At 49.0% G+C, this 12,956-nt stretch overlaps 1 protein-coding gene across 3 annotated transcripts in view; it reads right to left on the bottom strand.

Annotated features, from left to right (window-relative positions):
• The window catches only part of LOC137421081 (TBC1 domain family member 9), a 299,349-nt gene that overhangs the window by 189,393 nt on the left and 97,000 nt on the right, over window positions 1-12,956 (bottom strand). For 2 of the 3 annotated variants that reach the window (XM_068106773.2, XM_068106774.2), the window contains exons 6-8: window positions 9,718-9,925; window positions 9,383-9,547; window positions 8,993-9,115 (exon numbers count right to left, since the gene is read on the bottom strand). In XM_068106773.2, coding sequence (XP_067962874.2) covers window positions 8,993-9,115; window positions 9,383-9,547; window positions 9,718-9,925 — 496 coding nt within the window. The remainder of the gene's footprint in view (window positions 1-8,992; window positions 9,116-9,382; window positions 9,548-9,717; window positions 9,926-12,956) is intronic. The other variant, XM_068106775.2, reaches the window with a different exon arrangement.

The following is a 12,956-nucleotide window of genomic DNA, read 5'->3' as shown; positions in this document are numbered from 1 at the left end:
GAGAAGAAAGGCGTGCCCGCCCGTCGTCATCAAGGGCGGAGCCAGAGGGTCGCGTGACCAACCGGGGCCGAGGTGAGCACACCGATGGGCGTGTCCTGAAGGCCGGCGGCTTGATCGCTGGAGGCGCTATAAAAGGCGCGCACGCAAGAAGCAAGAGAGAGGGTGGTGAGGAGTCAGTCAGTGGAGTCGGTGGTCAGTTGGTTGCGTTGGTTGCGGTGAGGAGTCGGTGGTGGTGGTCAGTTGGTTGCGTTGGTTGCGGTGAGGAGTCGGTGGTAAAGAGTGAGTGGACCAAGAATGAGTTGAGGGTTTGGACCAGACGAGTCGGACAAGGCCTGGCAAAGCACGCGACGTCCACAGCAGCCACAACAGCAGCTTGGGGGCCTGAACGGCGGTTTGGAGCAGGGCCGTAAAGGAACGGCGGCTGCTAAACGCGCCGGTTGTACTGCAGGACCCCCTTGGACCTTCCTCTCCCTCCAGCCATCCACCTCCTGCCTTTCCATCCTTCTTGTGTACGTGAGTTTGTTCTGTTTGTTCTGTCCTGGGTTAATTAAGTCTGTATAAGCTAGTATTTTCACTGTGTCACCTGCGTCTTATGTGCTTGTAAATAAACGTGACTGCTTTCTTTTTGCTTATGTGTGTAAATAGTCAATAAATTCAGTAGTATTTCCAAACCTTTCTTTGCCTTCGTTTTCCTCTTTGCATTCGTCGTTTTAGTCTTTTCCCTCATTGAGCAGCCACGGTGCGATCTGGTCAACGTCGGGTGGAATCGGGTTCTAATCGGGAGTAACTGTTCGGTCGCGGTTGGACCATCCGCTCGGCCCATCATACCATCTAAACCGCGATCAGCAACAATTGGTGTCTGGGGGTGAGATTCGGGGCCCGAACCAAATTTTTAAAACATCAAAAAAAAAAAAAATTTGGTCAAAATTTGGAGCGGCCGAAATTTGTTTTGTTTTACAAAACCTGAACTTTGAAATCGCGCCATGGCTGGTCAAGGCGACGGGATGCCGGTGGGAGAGATAGAGGGGTTAGGAGTAACCCAGGATCAAATGAAGGGGAGCAATGAGGAGGCGGTTGAGGGAGTATCAGGCGCGCAAAATGGCGCTCTCGCGCACGAGGCTACAGGCGCGCAAAATGGCGCTCTCGCGCACGAGGCTACAGGCGCGCAAAATGGCGCCTCGCACATAGCTACGGCGGCCGCACCCGCTGCACAAGTAGGAGGGATGGCCCAAATGCAGGCCCTCATGGAGCAATTTATGGCGCAAATGCAGGCGTCCCTCAAACTGCAGAGTGAGCAATTGGGGGTAATGGGAAACCAAATGGGGGTAATGGGGAACCGGATGGATGCTCAGGGTGAGCGATTGGAGGGCCAATTGGGGGTAATGAGGGACGAAAGGAGGGCTAACAGTGGGCGATTGTTAAACAAAATGGAAGCAATAACGAACAGAATGGGTGACCGCATGCAAAAATGTGGGGAGACCATGGATCGCATGGTGGGCGAAAGGGTCCCAGGGGTGCACGACGAGGTAACGCGGGTCGAAAAGCGCTGGTTGAGCGAAGCGGAGGAAAGCGCGGGTACAATGACGGGGGTAGAAATCGCGACACGGGGTTTGGAAAAGCCGGCGACCGATGAGGTAGAGGGAATTTTATTAAAGCCAACGGTCGTCGAGGTGAGTACAGAAAAAGCGGAAGTGGGCATTGAAATTGAAGAGATGACGGAGGTAGCCCGGGAATTGCAGGGAGAAATGGAATATGTGCAAAGTCCCTGCTCACATCACGATGCTGTGCTTAATCCAAATGGAAGTTTGCAGGTTTTGGTGCAGGGAGGAAGAAGAACCCCGAAGGTGAGACGTGCTGTTGTGTATTGTGCTGGGAGATTTTGTAAGAGGATGTTTAGCGACAAAAGAATTGTCGCACGCTTGGGATCGAGGAAGCATCCGGGCGTTGGTGAAGGGTCCCGTGTGATTGGAAATGGCACGCGTGTGGAAAAAAAGTGTGCGTCAAGGGGTGAGCGTGTTACGAAGCGCGAGTGTGATACCGAGTGCGAGCGAGAATGCACGTCGGGGTGTACGGAGTGTGACACGAATAGTGAGTTGGTGATGGCGCAGGTGCGAGAGGGCACATCGGAGCGCGAGTGTGAAACCGAGTGCGAGCGAGAATGCACGTCGGGGTGTACGAAGTGTGACACGGAGAGTAAGGTGGTGGTGGAACGTGTGCGAGGAAGCACACCTGAGTTGGTGGTAGCGCGAGTGTGGGAGAGCTCGTGTGAGCGCGTTAGTGGGTGGATGCCAGAGTGCACGCCCATGGTGAGTGTTACGGAGGACGTAACGGAGGGAAGGTGTGCGCAAGAGTGTGCGCGAGAGGTGTGGTGTGTAACAGGGAGAGCGTTGGTGGAATGTACGGACGGCGTTGGAACGCCAGGTTTTGTGAGGGTGAAAGGGGTAGCGTATGCGTGTGAGCATGCAAGTGAAGCATCGACGGTAACCGGGTTAGTGGTTAGGGCGACGGATAGCCAATGCGAGCACTCGGGGCGCGGTGTGCTTTGTTGGGTGCGAGGCCCGGCTCGGATCGATGCTGCGTCGCTTCTCTTCGAAGCGTCGTTGCCGATTCGGGCTTGGCCCCGCCCCGCACGGTCGAGTCCGGGCCTTGGCGGGCGAGGCGACCGGTCCGGTTCAAGGGCGAGTGGGAGGAAGCGGTACGGTGCCCCCTCGTGGGGACGGGGTTCCGACCGGGGGAGATTGAGCCATCGGGCCCGGGACCGCAAGGTGCCGCGCCGAGATGGTGCGTGGAACCTCGGTCCAACCAAACCACCTCCCTTGAACCGAAAGCCGGACGGATTCAACCTGCAGGCGACCAAACCACCCAAATTCATTGCTCGGCTTTACGAAGCCGAGTTTAATGATGTCACGACGCACCGAGGCGAGGATATAGTGGACTGTGATGATGGTGATAGTGATAGTGATAGTGATTTGATACGAAATTTATAATAGTGGGTAGAATTGGCAGTAAATGGAAAATTTTTGAATTGGTTGGAATTTGGACGAACAAAATTTATAGTGAGAGACCCCCGATGTGGTGGGATGGCAAATCCATCATCCCTCACAGACGGGGGGCAAATGCGCTATAGCTTATGGGGTGTATGGCAGTGAAAACTAGCCTGGGTGGGTTAGGATATCGTGTGTAGGGATCTAGAAGATGACATTAGGTAACGTTAAGGTTTAGTTAGTGACTGATACCTGTAGTGGGGACGCAGGTAGTTGAGTATGGATGATAATGACGAGGGAGCGCAATAGTTTAAAGGGACGACTGGGAAGCGCAAGTTTCAGAGGGGAGTAGTTAGCTGAGATGATGCCGTGTGTTTGAAGATTGAACAGGTGTGATTGAACAGGTGTGATTGCACAGGTGTGCAACTGAACAGGTGAATGGAGCAGTGTATGAGTGAGTGAATGGTGATGTGTGTTGTGTTGACCAACTGGTCCAGGAAGAGGAGGAGGGTGCAGGTGGCACCAGGTGTGAGTGCACAGGTGTGCACCAACAGGTGTGTGGAATAAATGGTAGTGTGGAATATCTGGAGTATTGGAATGGATGGTCGTGGAGTGAGTATGGTGGAAACTATGGAGTGGAGTGGATGGTGCGAAGGTGTGAATGGGGGAAGAGTGGACCCCCATCACGAATACCCGGGGCGGGTAGTGTAAGTGTTAGGTAGAGGGTATAGGTAAATTGTGGTTGGATATTGGCATTTGTGGTGCGGGTGGAAGAATGATGTTTGGATGGGTGCATTAGTGTTGTGGAAATGGCTGGGCGTGTAGCCTGTTAGTGTGTGTAGTTGGTTTGGGCACTCCACCACTGTGAGGATGTCGGCCAGGTGAGGCCGCAGGTGGGCTCTGGGAGCCGGTAGTTGTGGATGGGGCCCGAGGATCCGGAGGATGGACCCGGGTAGCCCAGTGCCAGAGGGCACCGAGTGGGGTGACAGAGCCAGGAGGGGCCTTCCCCAGTTAGTTAGGTTAGGGTGAGGAGCTAGGTAAGCTCGGGTGGCAACTGCAGTGGTGGAGGTGTGCAGGTGGGTAGACCTGCTGGGAGAGCTACACGTCACAGCCCAGAAATTGTGCAAGGGCACCGGCAGTTGAATCGGGGGAGTGAGACCCCAAATTGAGCAGCACCACAGTTTGGTCAATGGGAATTGGTTTTAAGAACCCATAGTGTAATTTGGCCAATGGATTGGCAGGGAGAGACCCCGGGTAGTGTAAAGTGTGTTAAAATCATTTAGAGGATAGTTAGGATGAAGGATCTCCTCGCACCATCTGCATCCACTCACCTGAGGTGACAGGTACTCCACACCATGCCATGTTTTGATTATTTTTTTATGATGCAAATGTTTGGATTGTGAGACGCATCATGACGTGGGTGTGACATTGTGCTTTGATGTTCCATCTCTTCCTCCTTATGAGGATTGATGATGAATTGGGTGATGGCAAATTTTGAAGTAGAGGGATTGCGGAGACGAATTTGGTATAGGAAATATGGGGAAGACGTGACAGTAGTGACGAATTTGTAAATGTGTAGATTTTGTAAAAATGGGGTAAGGGCAAGGGTAGTGTAGGTGACAGGGGGGGTGACGTACGGTAGGGACGAGCTTTCTCATTTCGCTCTCCGTACGCATTTCGCCTTGCATTGCCTTGTTTGATGTGTACCCTTGTGACCTTACCCCTCGCTCATTTGTCTTCCCCCTTTTGTCTCCCACATGACCTGTGCGCCATTGGGCGCCGAGGGGAGCGTGCGTGAGTCCTCCATTGTGCGCCCGGAATTCCCAGAACCAGCTGTCTGCATCGATGCACCACATTATGGACCACATGTCGGTGGCCGAGCACCACTTATGGACCCCATGGGTTGGGGCATGGCCCCTCTGCTGGAACCGACCATGAGGGCCCGAAATCTTGCTGGCGGACCTTGGCCACAGGGCACCGATGCCCCACAGGTTAACCACACGTAGTCGGCCCTGTGGGCCATAAATAAAATGGACACGTTTGGGCAAGCTTTATTGCAAATAGGCCGCCAGTAAGAAAAGCAAAGAAAATGACAACTGGAAGAGATAATAATAGCCAGCAGAGGGAGCCGAAGAGTAAGAGACCACCTGCAGGGTTCGGGGTTGTTGATTTTATTTTTATTCATTGAACACTGATGAACTGTGGTGACTGCACCGATTGGTGCTTGAGGGTGTGTTGGTGCGTTATAGGTGCTTTCATGGTGCGTCGATGCAGAGCAGACTGTCTCCCCCCCCCCCCAGAAAGAACAATTACAGGTCCTGGGTTAGTCTTGTAAATAAAAGTAGTGTCAATTGTAAATAATGCTCCCCACCGTCAGTGTGTAGTTTGAAGACCATTCCGCAATTCGGTTAGCTGTGGGCGTAAGTCTATTAGGCAGGGTGCAATGGAGCAGCGGGACACATTTATTTATGTTTTAAAACTGTCGCACTCCGGGTCAGGTTAAAAGTAGAGGGAACTACACCTACGTGTCACACTAAATAAAAGTTGTAGGCCCGGGCCGTGCCTAAGAGGAGGAGGGTGCAGTGTTGCGGATATGAGGATGGCATTTTTTTGATTGTGTTGTATTATATTGGAGATGGTGATGAACATTGTTGGATATGGCCCCTCCTGCCTCCAGAGTTGTATAAAGGTAAAAAGGGCGTCTCGGTAATTCGTCCAAAAGCATACACGTCAGCTAATCATAGAATACCCTTGTTCAGTAGCTTATATCTTATTATGTGTCTTAGAGTAAGGCTGTGTCTCCCATTAACTTAAATACTCCATTGCACCAAGTGAAAAAGATAGATTCCCTTCATTCCCATTCCCAAAAACCTCCATTTCCCCTTTCGTCAATTGCCATTCGCATTGCCAACCAACAATTGCTGCCATTGGGCACGAGGCAGGGTTGGGGAAGAAAGGCGGGTCCCCACCTCGTCATCGAGGGGAGGAGTGAGTCAGCCCCACTCAACCAACCACGAACAAGGGGTTGGACTTGGAGAGGGTGTGGAGAGAAACATCAAGGAGGTTCGCGAAGGTTGAGGGGCGGGGCCTATATAACCCGCAGCTGGGGCGTTCCAAAAACGCAGATGAGCTTTTACGGGATGAGCTACGACAAGAGCGTAGTGTGTGGTTTTTTTGGTCAGAGCTGGGTTGGTCGTCAGTGGTGGTCAGTGTTTGCGTAGAGTGGAGGGGTTGCGTTGAGTTGTCGGTGGTGAGGAAGAGTTGGACTAAGCAAGAGAGAAAGAGTCCTGGAGTTAGTGAGAGAGGGAGAGAGAACCCGTCATGCCAGACCCCCCACCAGCAGCGTTGGCTTGGCTCCACCAAGCAGCTCCGACCCTCTACCCCACACACACGACAGGATCGGTGGCATCGGCGGCCGTCGAGGTCCAGCCCGACGTCCCGTGCGGGATCAAACTCCAGCCAGCTCCGTGCCTTCCTCCAGCCACCCACCTCCTGTCATTCCTGCCTGCAATTTCCATCCATTTGCGTACGTGAGTTTGTTCTGTTCGTGCTGTCCTGGGTAGTAACAATAAGTCTGTATAAGCTAAAGATTTCACTGTGTCACCTGCGTCTCATGTCCCTGTAAATAAACGTGACTGCTTTCTGTTTGCTTATGTGTGTACATAATAATAAACCCAGTTACCCTTCTGTACGTCTTCTTCCTCTTTGCATTCGGTCGCTTTAGAGTTTTCCCGATTGAATAGCGGTGGCGTGATCCGGCCAAAGTTTGGGGTATCTTATCAGGGTTTTAATCAGGGAAGCACTGTTCGGCCGCGGCAACACCACCGCTCGGTAAAATAACATCCTAATCCGCGGACCGTAACAATATGTATGTATGTGTATATATATGTGTGTGTGTGTGTGTGTGTGTGTGTGTGTGTGTGTGTGTGTCTATATATATATATATATATATATATATATATATATATATATATATATATATATATAATTTAAAATGGTTTCATTTGAGATTTTTTGTCACTGGCATGCACATAGTATCCCATGATGTCAAAGTGGAAATATATTTTTAGAAAATTTTCCAAGATAATTAAAAATGAAATACAGAAATATCTGACACTTAAGTATTCAACCCCCTGAGTCAATACTTTGTAGAAGCACATTTGGCAGTGATTACAGCTTTGATGCTTATTGGGTTTGTCTATCAGTTTTGCACATCTTGATTTGGGAAGTTTCTGCCATTCTTTCTTGCAGATTTGCTCAAGCTCGGTCAAGTTGGATGCGGAGCGTCAGGGAACAGCAATATTTTAAGTCTTTCCACAGAATCTCAATGAAATTCATGTCTGGGCTTTGGCTGGGCCACTCAAGAACTACTTTCACATTCTTTTTCTGAAGCCATTCAGATAGCTTGGGGTCATTATCCTGTTGTAACGTAAATCTTTGCCGCAGTCTAAGGTCTTTTGCACTCTGAAGCAGGTTATCTTCAAGGTTTCGCCTGTATTGGGCTCCATTCATTCTTCCCTCTATCCTTGCAAGTCTCCCAGTCCCTCCCACTGAAAAGCATCCCCATTGCAAGATGCTGCCACCACCATGCTTCAGGGTAGGGATGGTGTTAGATGGCCGATGAGTTGTGCTTGGTTTCCACCAGACGTAGCGCTTTGCATTCTGGCCAAAGAGTTCAATTTTCATCTCATCAGACCACAGAATATTTTGCCTCATGCTCTCAAAGTCGATCACGTGCCTTTTTGCAAACTCCAGGCATGCTGTCATGTGCTTCTTTTTTTTTTTTTTTTTTTTTTTTTTTTAAAGGAGTGGCCACTCTCCGTCTGGCCACTCGCCCATAAAGCTTAGATTTTTGAAGTGCTGCAGAAACTGTTGTCATTCTGGCAGGTTCTCCCGTCTCAGCCAAGGAAACTGTGTAGTTCTGTCAGAGTGGTCATTGGGTTCTTAGTCACCTCCCTGAACAAGGTCCTTACCCAGTTCAGTTTGGTCGGCCGGCCAGCTCCAGGAAGAGTCTGGGTAGTTCCATATTCTTTCAATTTCCTAATGATGGAGCTCACTTTGCTCTTGGGAACTTTTGAACACTTTATAAATTGTTTTATAACCTTCCCCAGATTCCCACAATTCTATCTACGGAGTTTTACGGACAGTTCCTTGGACTTCATGGTGGAGTTTCTTCTCTGACATGCACTGTCAACTGTGGGAACTTGTATAGAAAGGTTTGTTTCTTTCCATATCATGTCCAATCTATTGAATTGGCCACAGGTGGACTCAAATGAAGTTGGCGAGACATCTCAAGGATGATCAAAGATTATAATTGGATGCACCTGAGCTCAATTTGGAGTGTCATAGCAAAGGATTGAACACTTATTGACTGGAGACATTTCAGCTTTTCATTTTTAATTGTTTTGTTAATATTTCTGAAAAAAAATCCACTTCCACATTATGGGTTATTATGTGTAGATCAGTGCCAAAAAATATTAATCGAATCCATTTTAAATTCAGGCTGTAACACAACAAAATGTGAAAAACGTGTGGAAAATGGGTGTGAATACTTTCTGAAGGCACTGTAAATAGTAGTTTTTTTTTTTTCAGTTTTCAATTCAATAATTTCTTTTCGAATACATTTTATAAACAAAACATCTCTTGCCAGATGCCTATTTTTAATAATAACGAATTATCTCCTGCTAAATTCAGCTCATGAAAATCATGAATCACATGAAAATCATGCTCATGAAGTTGCAGTCACAGACATGTGTGACTGACTGTATATCTGCCTTTCTGAAGAGGTACAGGGGCAACGTTAAATGTGGAAGGCAGTCATTTGAGCGAGATGCTGCACTTGCTCTCCCACCTGGATTTACTGCGATCACATGATATATTTGTGAGAGTAACCCTGAAAAATCTAAAACACAAAAGAAAACAAAAAAATACCAATTGTGTGTTTACAGGTACTATTAACAAATGGTATGCTATTCCTAAGGTCAATCTGCAACAGCAAACGAACATACTTTCCTGTGATCAGGTGGGTCGACGAGAGGGGGGTGGAAAACACTCAGCAGGGCAGGACAGGCAGAAGGAGGAGCCTCCTGATTGACAGAATGGTCTAAAGAACCTCCTCCTCCAGACACATCCTGTCCAAACACAAGGTATTCTTCAAATACCATTATTCTCAAGTACACCAACACAGGTATCTGGTGTTGTGATATCCCTCATAAGGTGATACGGTTGAGATCTGGACAAAAACACAATGTTTGATCTTTGCTTTATAAACTTTCAACAATCGCATTGCTTAGAGATAAAAAAAAAAATGAAAATAATAGAAGTTGAGATGGAAGACCATGTGCTTCATCATTGCACAATGAGAACGATGAGAATTTTTATCAGCAGAAGATACTCACCGAGGTGTGTGCATGCCGTGTGGATTGCAGAAAATCTGAGAGGCGGTGAACCAAGACATTGCGGTCGTGAAGGTGTGCAAATAGAAAGGTGAGACGAGACCGTGTGCTCACAGACAATGGGCTGGGCAGCAGTCCACATCCCTCAGCTTTCTCCACCACAGTTACCTGTTAAGAAAAAAAAGAGTATGTATGGCAGAAAACATGTAATGATGATGGGTAGTTGGAACTTATGAATCGACTGCATGGGGGAGGGGGACAGTGGAGTGGCAGGTGAAAATGGGGAGGGGTCCGTTCATACAAACATATTTACATATCTAAATAAGAAAAATACACACTTCACGAAGAGGAATGACGAGTCTGCAGACAGGCTCGAGCCGGCTCGCAAAGCATACATACGAGCCCGAAACATATAGAGTGCCTGGGGCGTGCTCCTTGCTGAAGGGCAACCAAAGGGTGCAGGCTGTGTGCCCGTCCAGACGTTCACCACGAGATAACCGAAAAGCCGTTTGGTACTGCTGGCTTTTCCCTCTGGCCTCAAGCGCCCTGATGGGAATAGCACAAGAGCTTGAATCACAAGAGCCAACATGGTTTTGAAAGTTCTGTGTTAATGACTTTTACAAAATAAGAACAAATAATTCAAAAAAACATTTTTAAACCACACAGTATTGGGATGAATAAATAACTTCCATTTCGGGCAAGTATGGCAGAAATGAAATTATTATATTGTCAGATTATGGCATTAATAACAAAAATGCATACCTTTAAATTATGTGAATTAGCAGAGTACCCACCCTACAGGCGATCTTGTTCCATGCATGCAACACGTTCTTCTGACACATACCTTTATTTGGGTGGTGTATAGGCAACTGACAGCTGCCTCAATCGCTCAGGGGAAAAAAAACCCCGGGTTCCATGCATGAAGCAAAAACATGCCTACTGCTTACAATTCAAAACACCTCAATGCACTGGAAAATGTCAAAAGGTCAAAGTCAAAATGTCAAATGTCAATGTCAAAAATGTCAAAGAAAATGTCAAAATGTCAAAGAAAATGTCAAAAAGTGTCAAATGCACTGGAATGCCCCCCCCCCCCCACCCTCCCCTTCCCACACCTCCTGCCCCCAAGCCCTCTCCCTCCAACACTTCTCCCTGCTCTCAAATGTTGTGGTTGTGTGCTTCCCCTTCTCTCCCCATCTTGTCTTCCACTCCCTCTTTTTATATATTTTGTTTGCCTGGTTGATTTGTTTGTGAAGTAAATGTCAGCTCTTTCACGAGCCTCGATTCAGTATACAAAAAAAAAAAAAAAAAAAAAAAAAAAAAAAAAAAAAAAAACGTTGGGACAGGAGTACTGTACTATGAAGCGTGAACTTGTAATACCCGCTCCCACCTGGAGGTGGCACTGCATGATACACATTTACACAGATAACTTGCGTCACCACCCCCATTCCCCGACCCCCCAAGACCATGGGCAAAGATAAAGATATGCCTATGCACTTATTGGGGTCATGCTGACCGTATATTATAAGTCTGGATGCACGCATACATGAAGAAGATGGCGGTGAGTGGGAGGCGGCACAATATGCCACCTCCCTCTCGCCTGGGATGGAAAGTACTGAGGGCCGTGTCAAATTCATCAGTTTTGAAGGCAATGAAGACCGAGCTGAAAACAGCAGCTTCGATGGGACGAGATGCGCATGAGGCAACCCCTATCACGACGTTCGGCATGCATTTGTGATGCGCCCTGGCCCTGTTCTGTAGGACTTGTCGCCCCCGTGTTTCCGGGAGAGACGACGGTCCGAGCTTTTGCGAACTCACTTTTGCAAAATTCGGCCTGTTGAGGACGAGAAAGACTGAATTTTGGGGGACTTCAGACCGTATAAAAGGGTTTTGGTGTGAGTGAGAACCGAGCCGGGCGGCAGCTTTGATGGGGCAAAGGGCCATGTACGTGGCACCTCGAGTTGAGCCAATTGATATGTGTATGGGATGCGGTCTGGCGCAGCACGGATGAGGAGACAGCTTGCGTGGTACATGGTGAGTCGTGGCTCCTTGCTGTGGTTAAGCTGGATGCTCTAGTACCGGGGAAGGCTCCATTGGGTGGAGTACGGATGGGGAGACGGCTTGGTCCATGCATAGGTCGTGGTATGTGGCAAACTACCCTGGAGGAATGGACACACTTTACGCCAATTTAGAGCCCCATTGGTCAGATGGTGTGGCCGGTGAATCAGAGTGCGTGTGCATGCACGCTCACATACACAAACACAGCACAGCACACCTGGGTAACGATATTGTTATGAATTTGGTAGAGCAATATCTAGAGCTAGGTAGATCTGAATAGGTAGGTATTCGGCTGTCGTGACAGGGACTCTACATGTAATAAGTTCTTGATGTTTAGGCGGTTGTCGGGGTAAGATGTATGATTGTGGATCTACCTGGAGTTCCGAGTGTTAAATAGTGAGGGATTAAAGGTAACGCCCTGTGAGTCTCACCTGGTAGTCAAACCTCCGTCCATTATGGCACTGCAAACCACATAAACATTAGTTAGGTCCTTAGCGCAACATTAAATAATACCCTTTCCCTGACATTGACTTCGTAATAAATAGACAGGAAACCAGGCCAAAAACACCGCCGCGGTTGGCCGCCGCCGTTCGCACCTCAAAGGCCTACCAACCTCGCCTGGGACGTGTTACACCAGGACCGCGGGGTCACGGACGGGAGATGTCAGGAGTCGCATGCCGCAGAGGGCGTGACCTGGGCGAGTTGGGAGGCTATGATTGGCTGAGGAGTGCGCCAATGTGACGTCATCGGCCACCAATATATGCGACGGTCGGACGCCATTTCAGGAGTTGAGTTGAGTTCGTTGGGGCAGACGCAGGCAGACACCAGAGAGTTCGTAGGAGTTGGTTGGAGCACACAGTCCGCCGCAGAGACACAGTTGGTGGAAAAGCTCCCCGAAGGCAGTTGGTGGAAAAGCTCCCCGAAGGCAGTTGGTGGAGAGTTCGTTCACACACCGAGCACACCAAGCCCACAGAGCACGCGGCAGTTCGCAGCAGTTCGTTGCAAGTCGAGCCCTCCGTTGAACCATTGGTGCACGGGCCTTGTGGAGATCGTCCTCGTGTGAAGCTGCTGGCCACGCGTCGGACGCGTGGTGCTTGGAGCGGGGCCTCGTAGAGCTTGGAGCGAAGGACCTGGTGGTGTGCGATCGGGCCAAAAGGAGCGGTGTTGGACGGCCGCCACCAAGACGACACCAAGACAGATAAGCCGCATCCGCGTACATTTGAACGACGTGACGTGTTATTCTTGTATTCATAATCTCCCTCGTATCGTGTTTGCTGTCAGTCGTGTGGGGACGTCCCGATTTAGAGTTATTAGATTTACCGGCGCGGCTTTTTCACTGTATTACTATTCGATAATAAATCCTTATATTATTTTCTATATATATATCTGAACGCAGTTTTCCTGGGTGTTTCATTTTAATAGATAAGGTTGCGGAGCCTTCGCTGTGTCCCGCCATTCCGCGCGTTTGTGTTGAACTTGAGTCCGCCATTGAGTGTTCGCCTCGGGAGTTAAAGTCTCGCAA

Source organism: Myxine glutinosa, chromosome 2, assembly GCF_964187855.1.
Source record: "Myxine glutinosa chromosome 2, kmMyxGlut1.1, whole genome shotgun sequence".
NCBI lineage: Eukaryota > Metazoa > Chordata > Myxini > Myxiniformes > Myxinidae > Myxine > Myxine glutinosa.
This window is presented reverse-complemented; position numbering and strand designations above follow the sequence as displayed.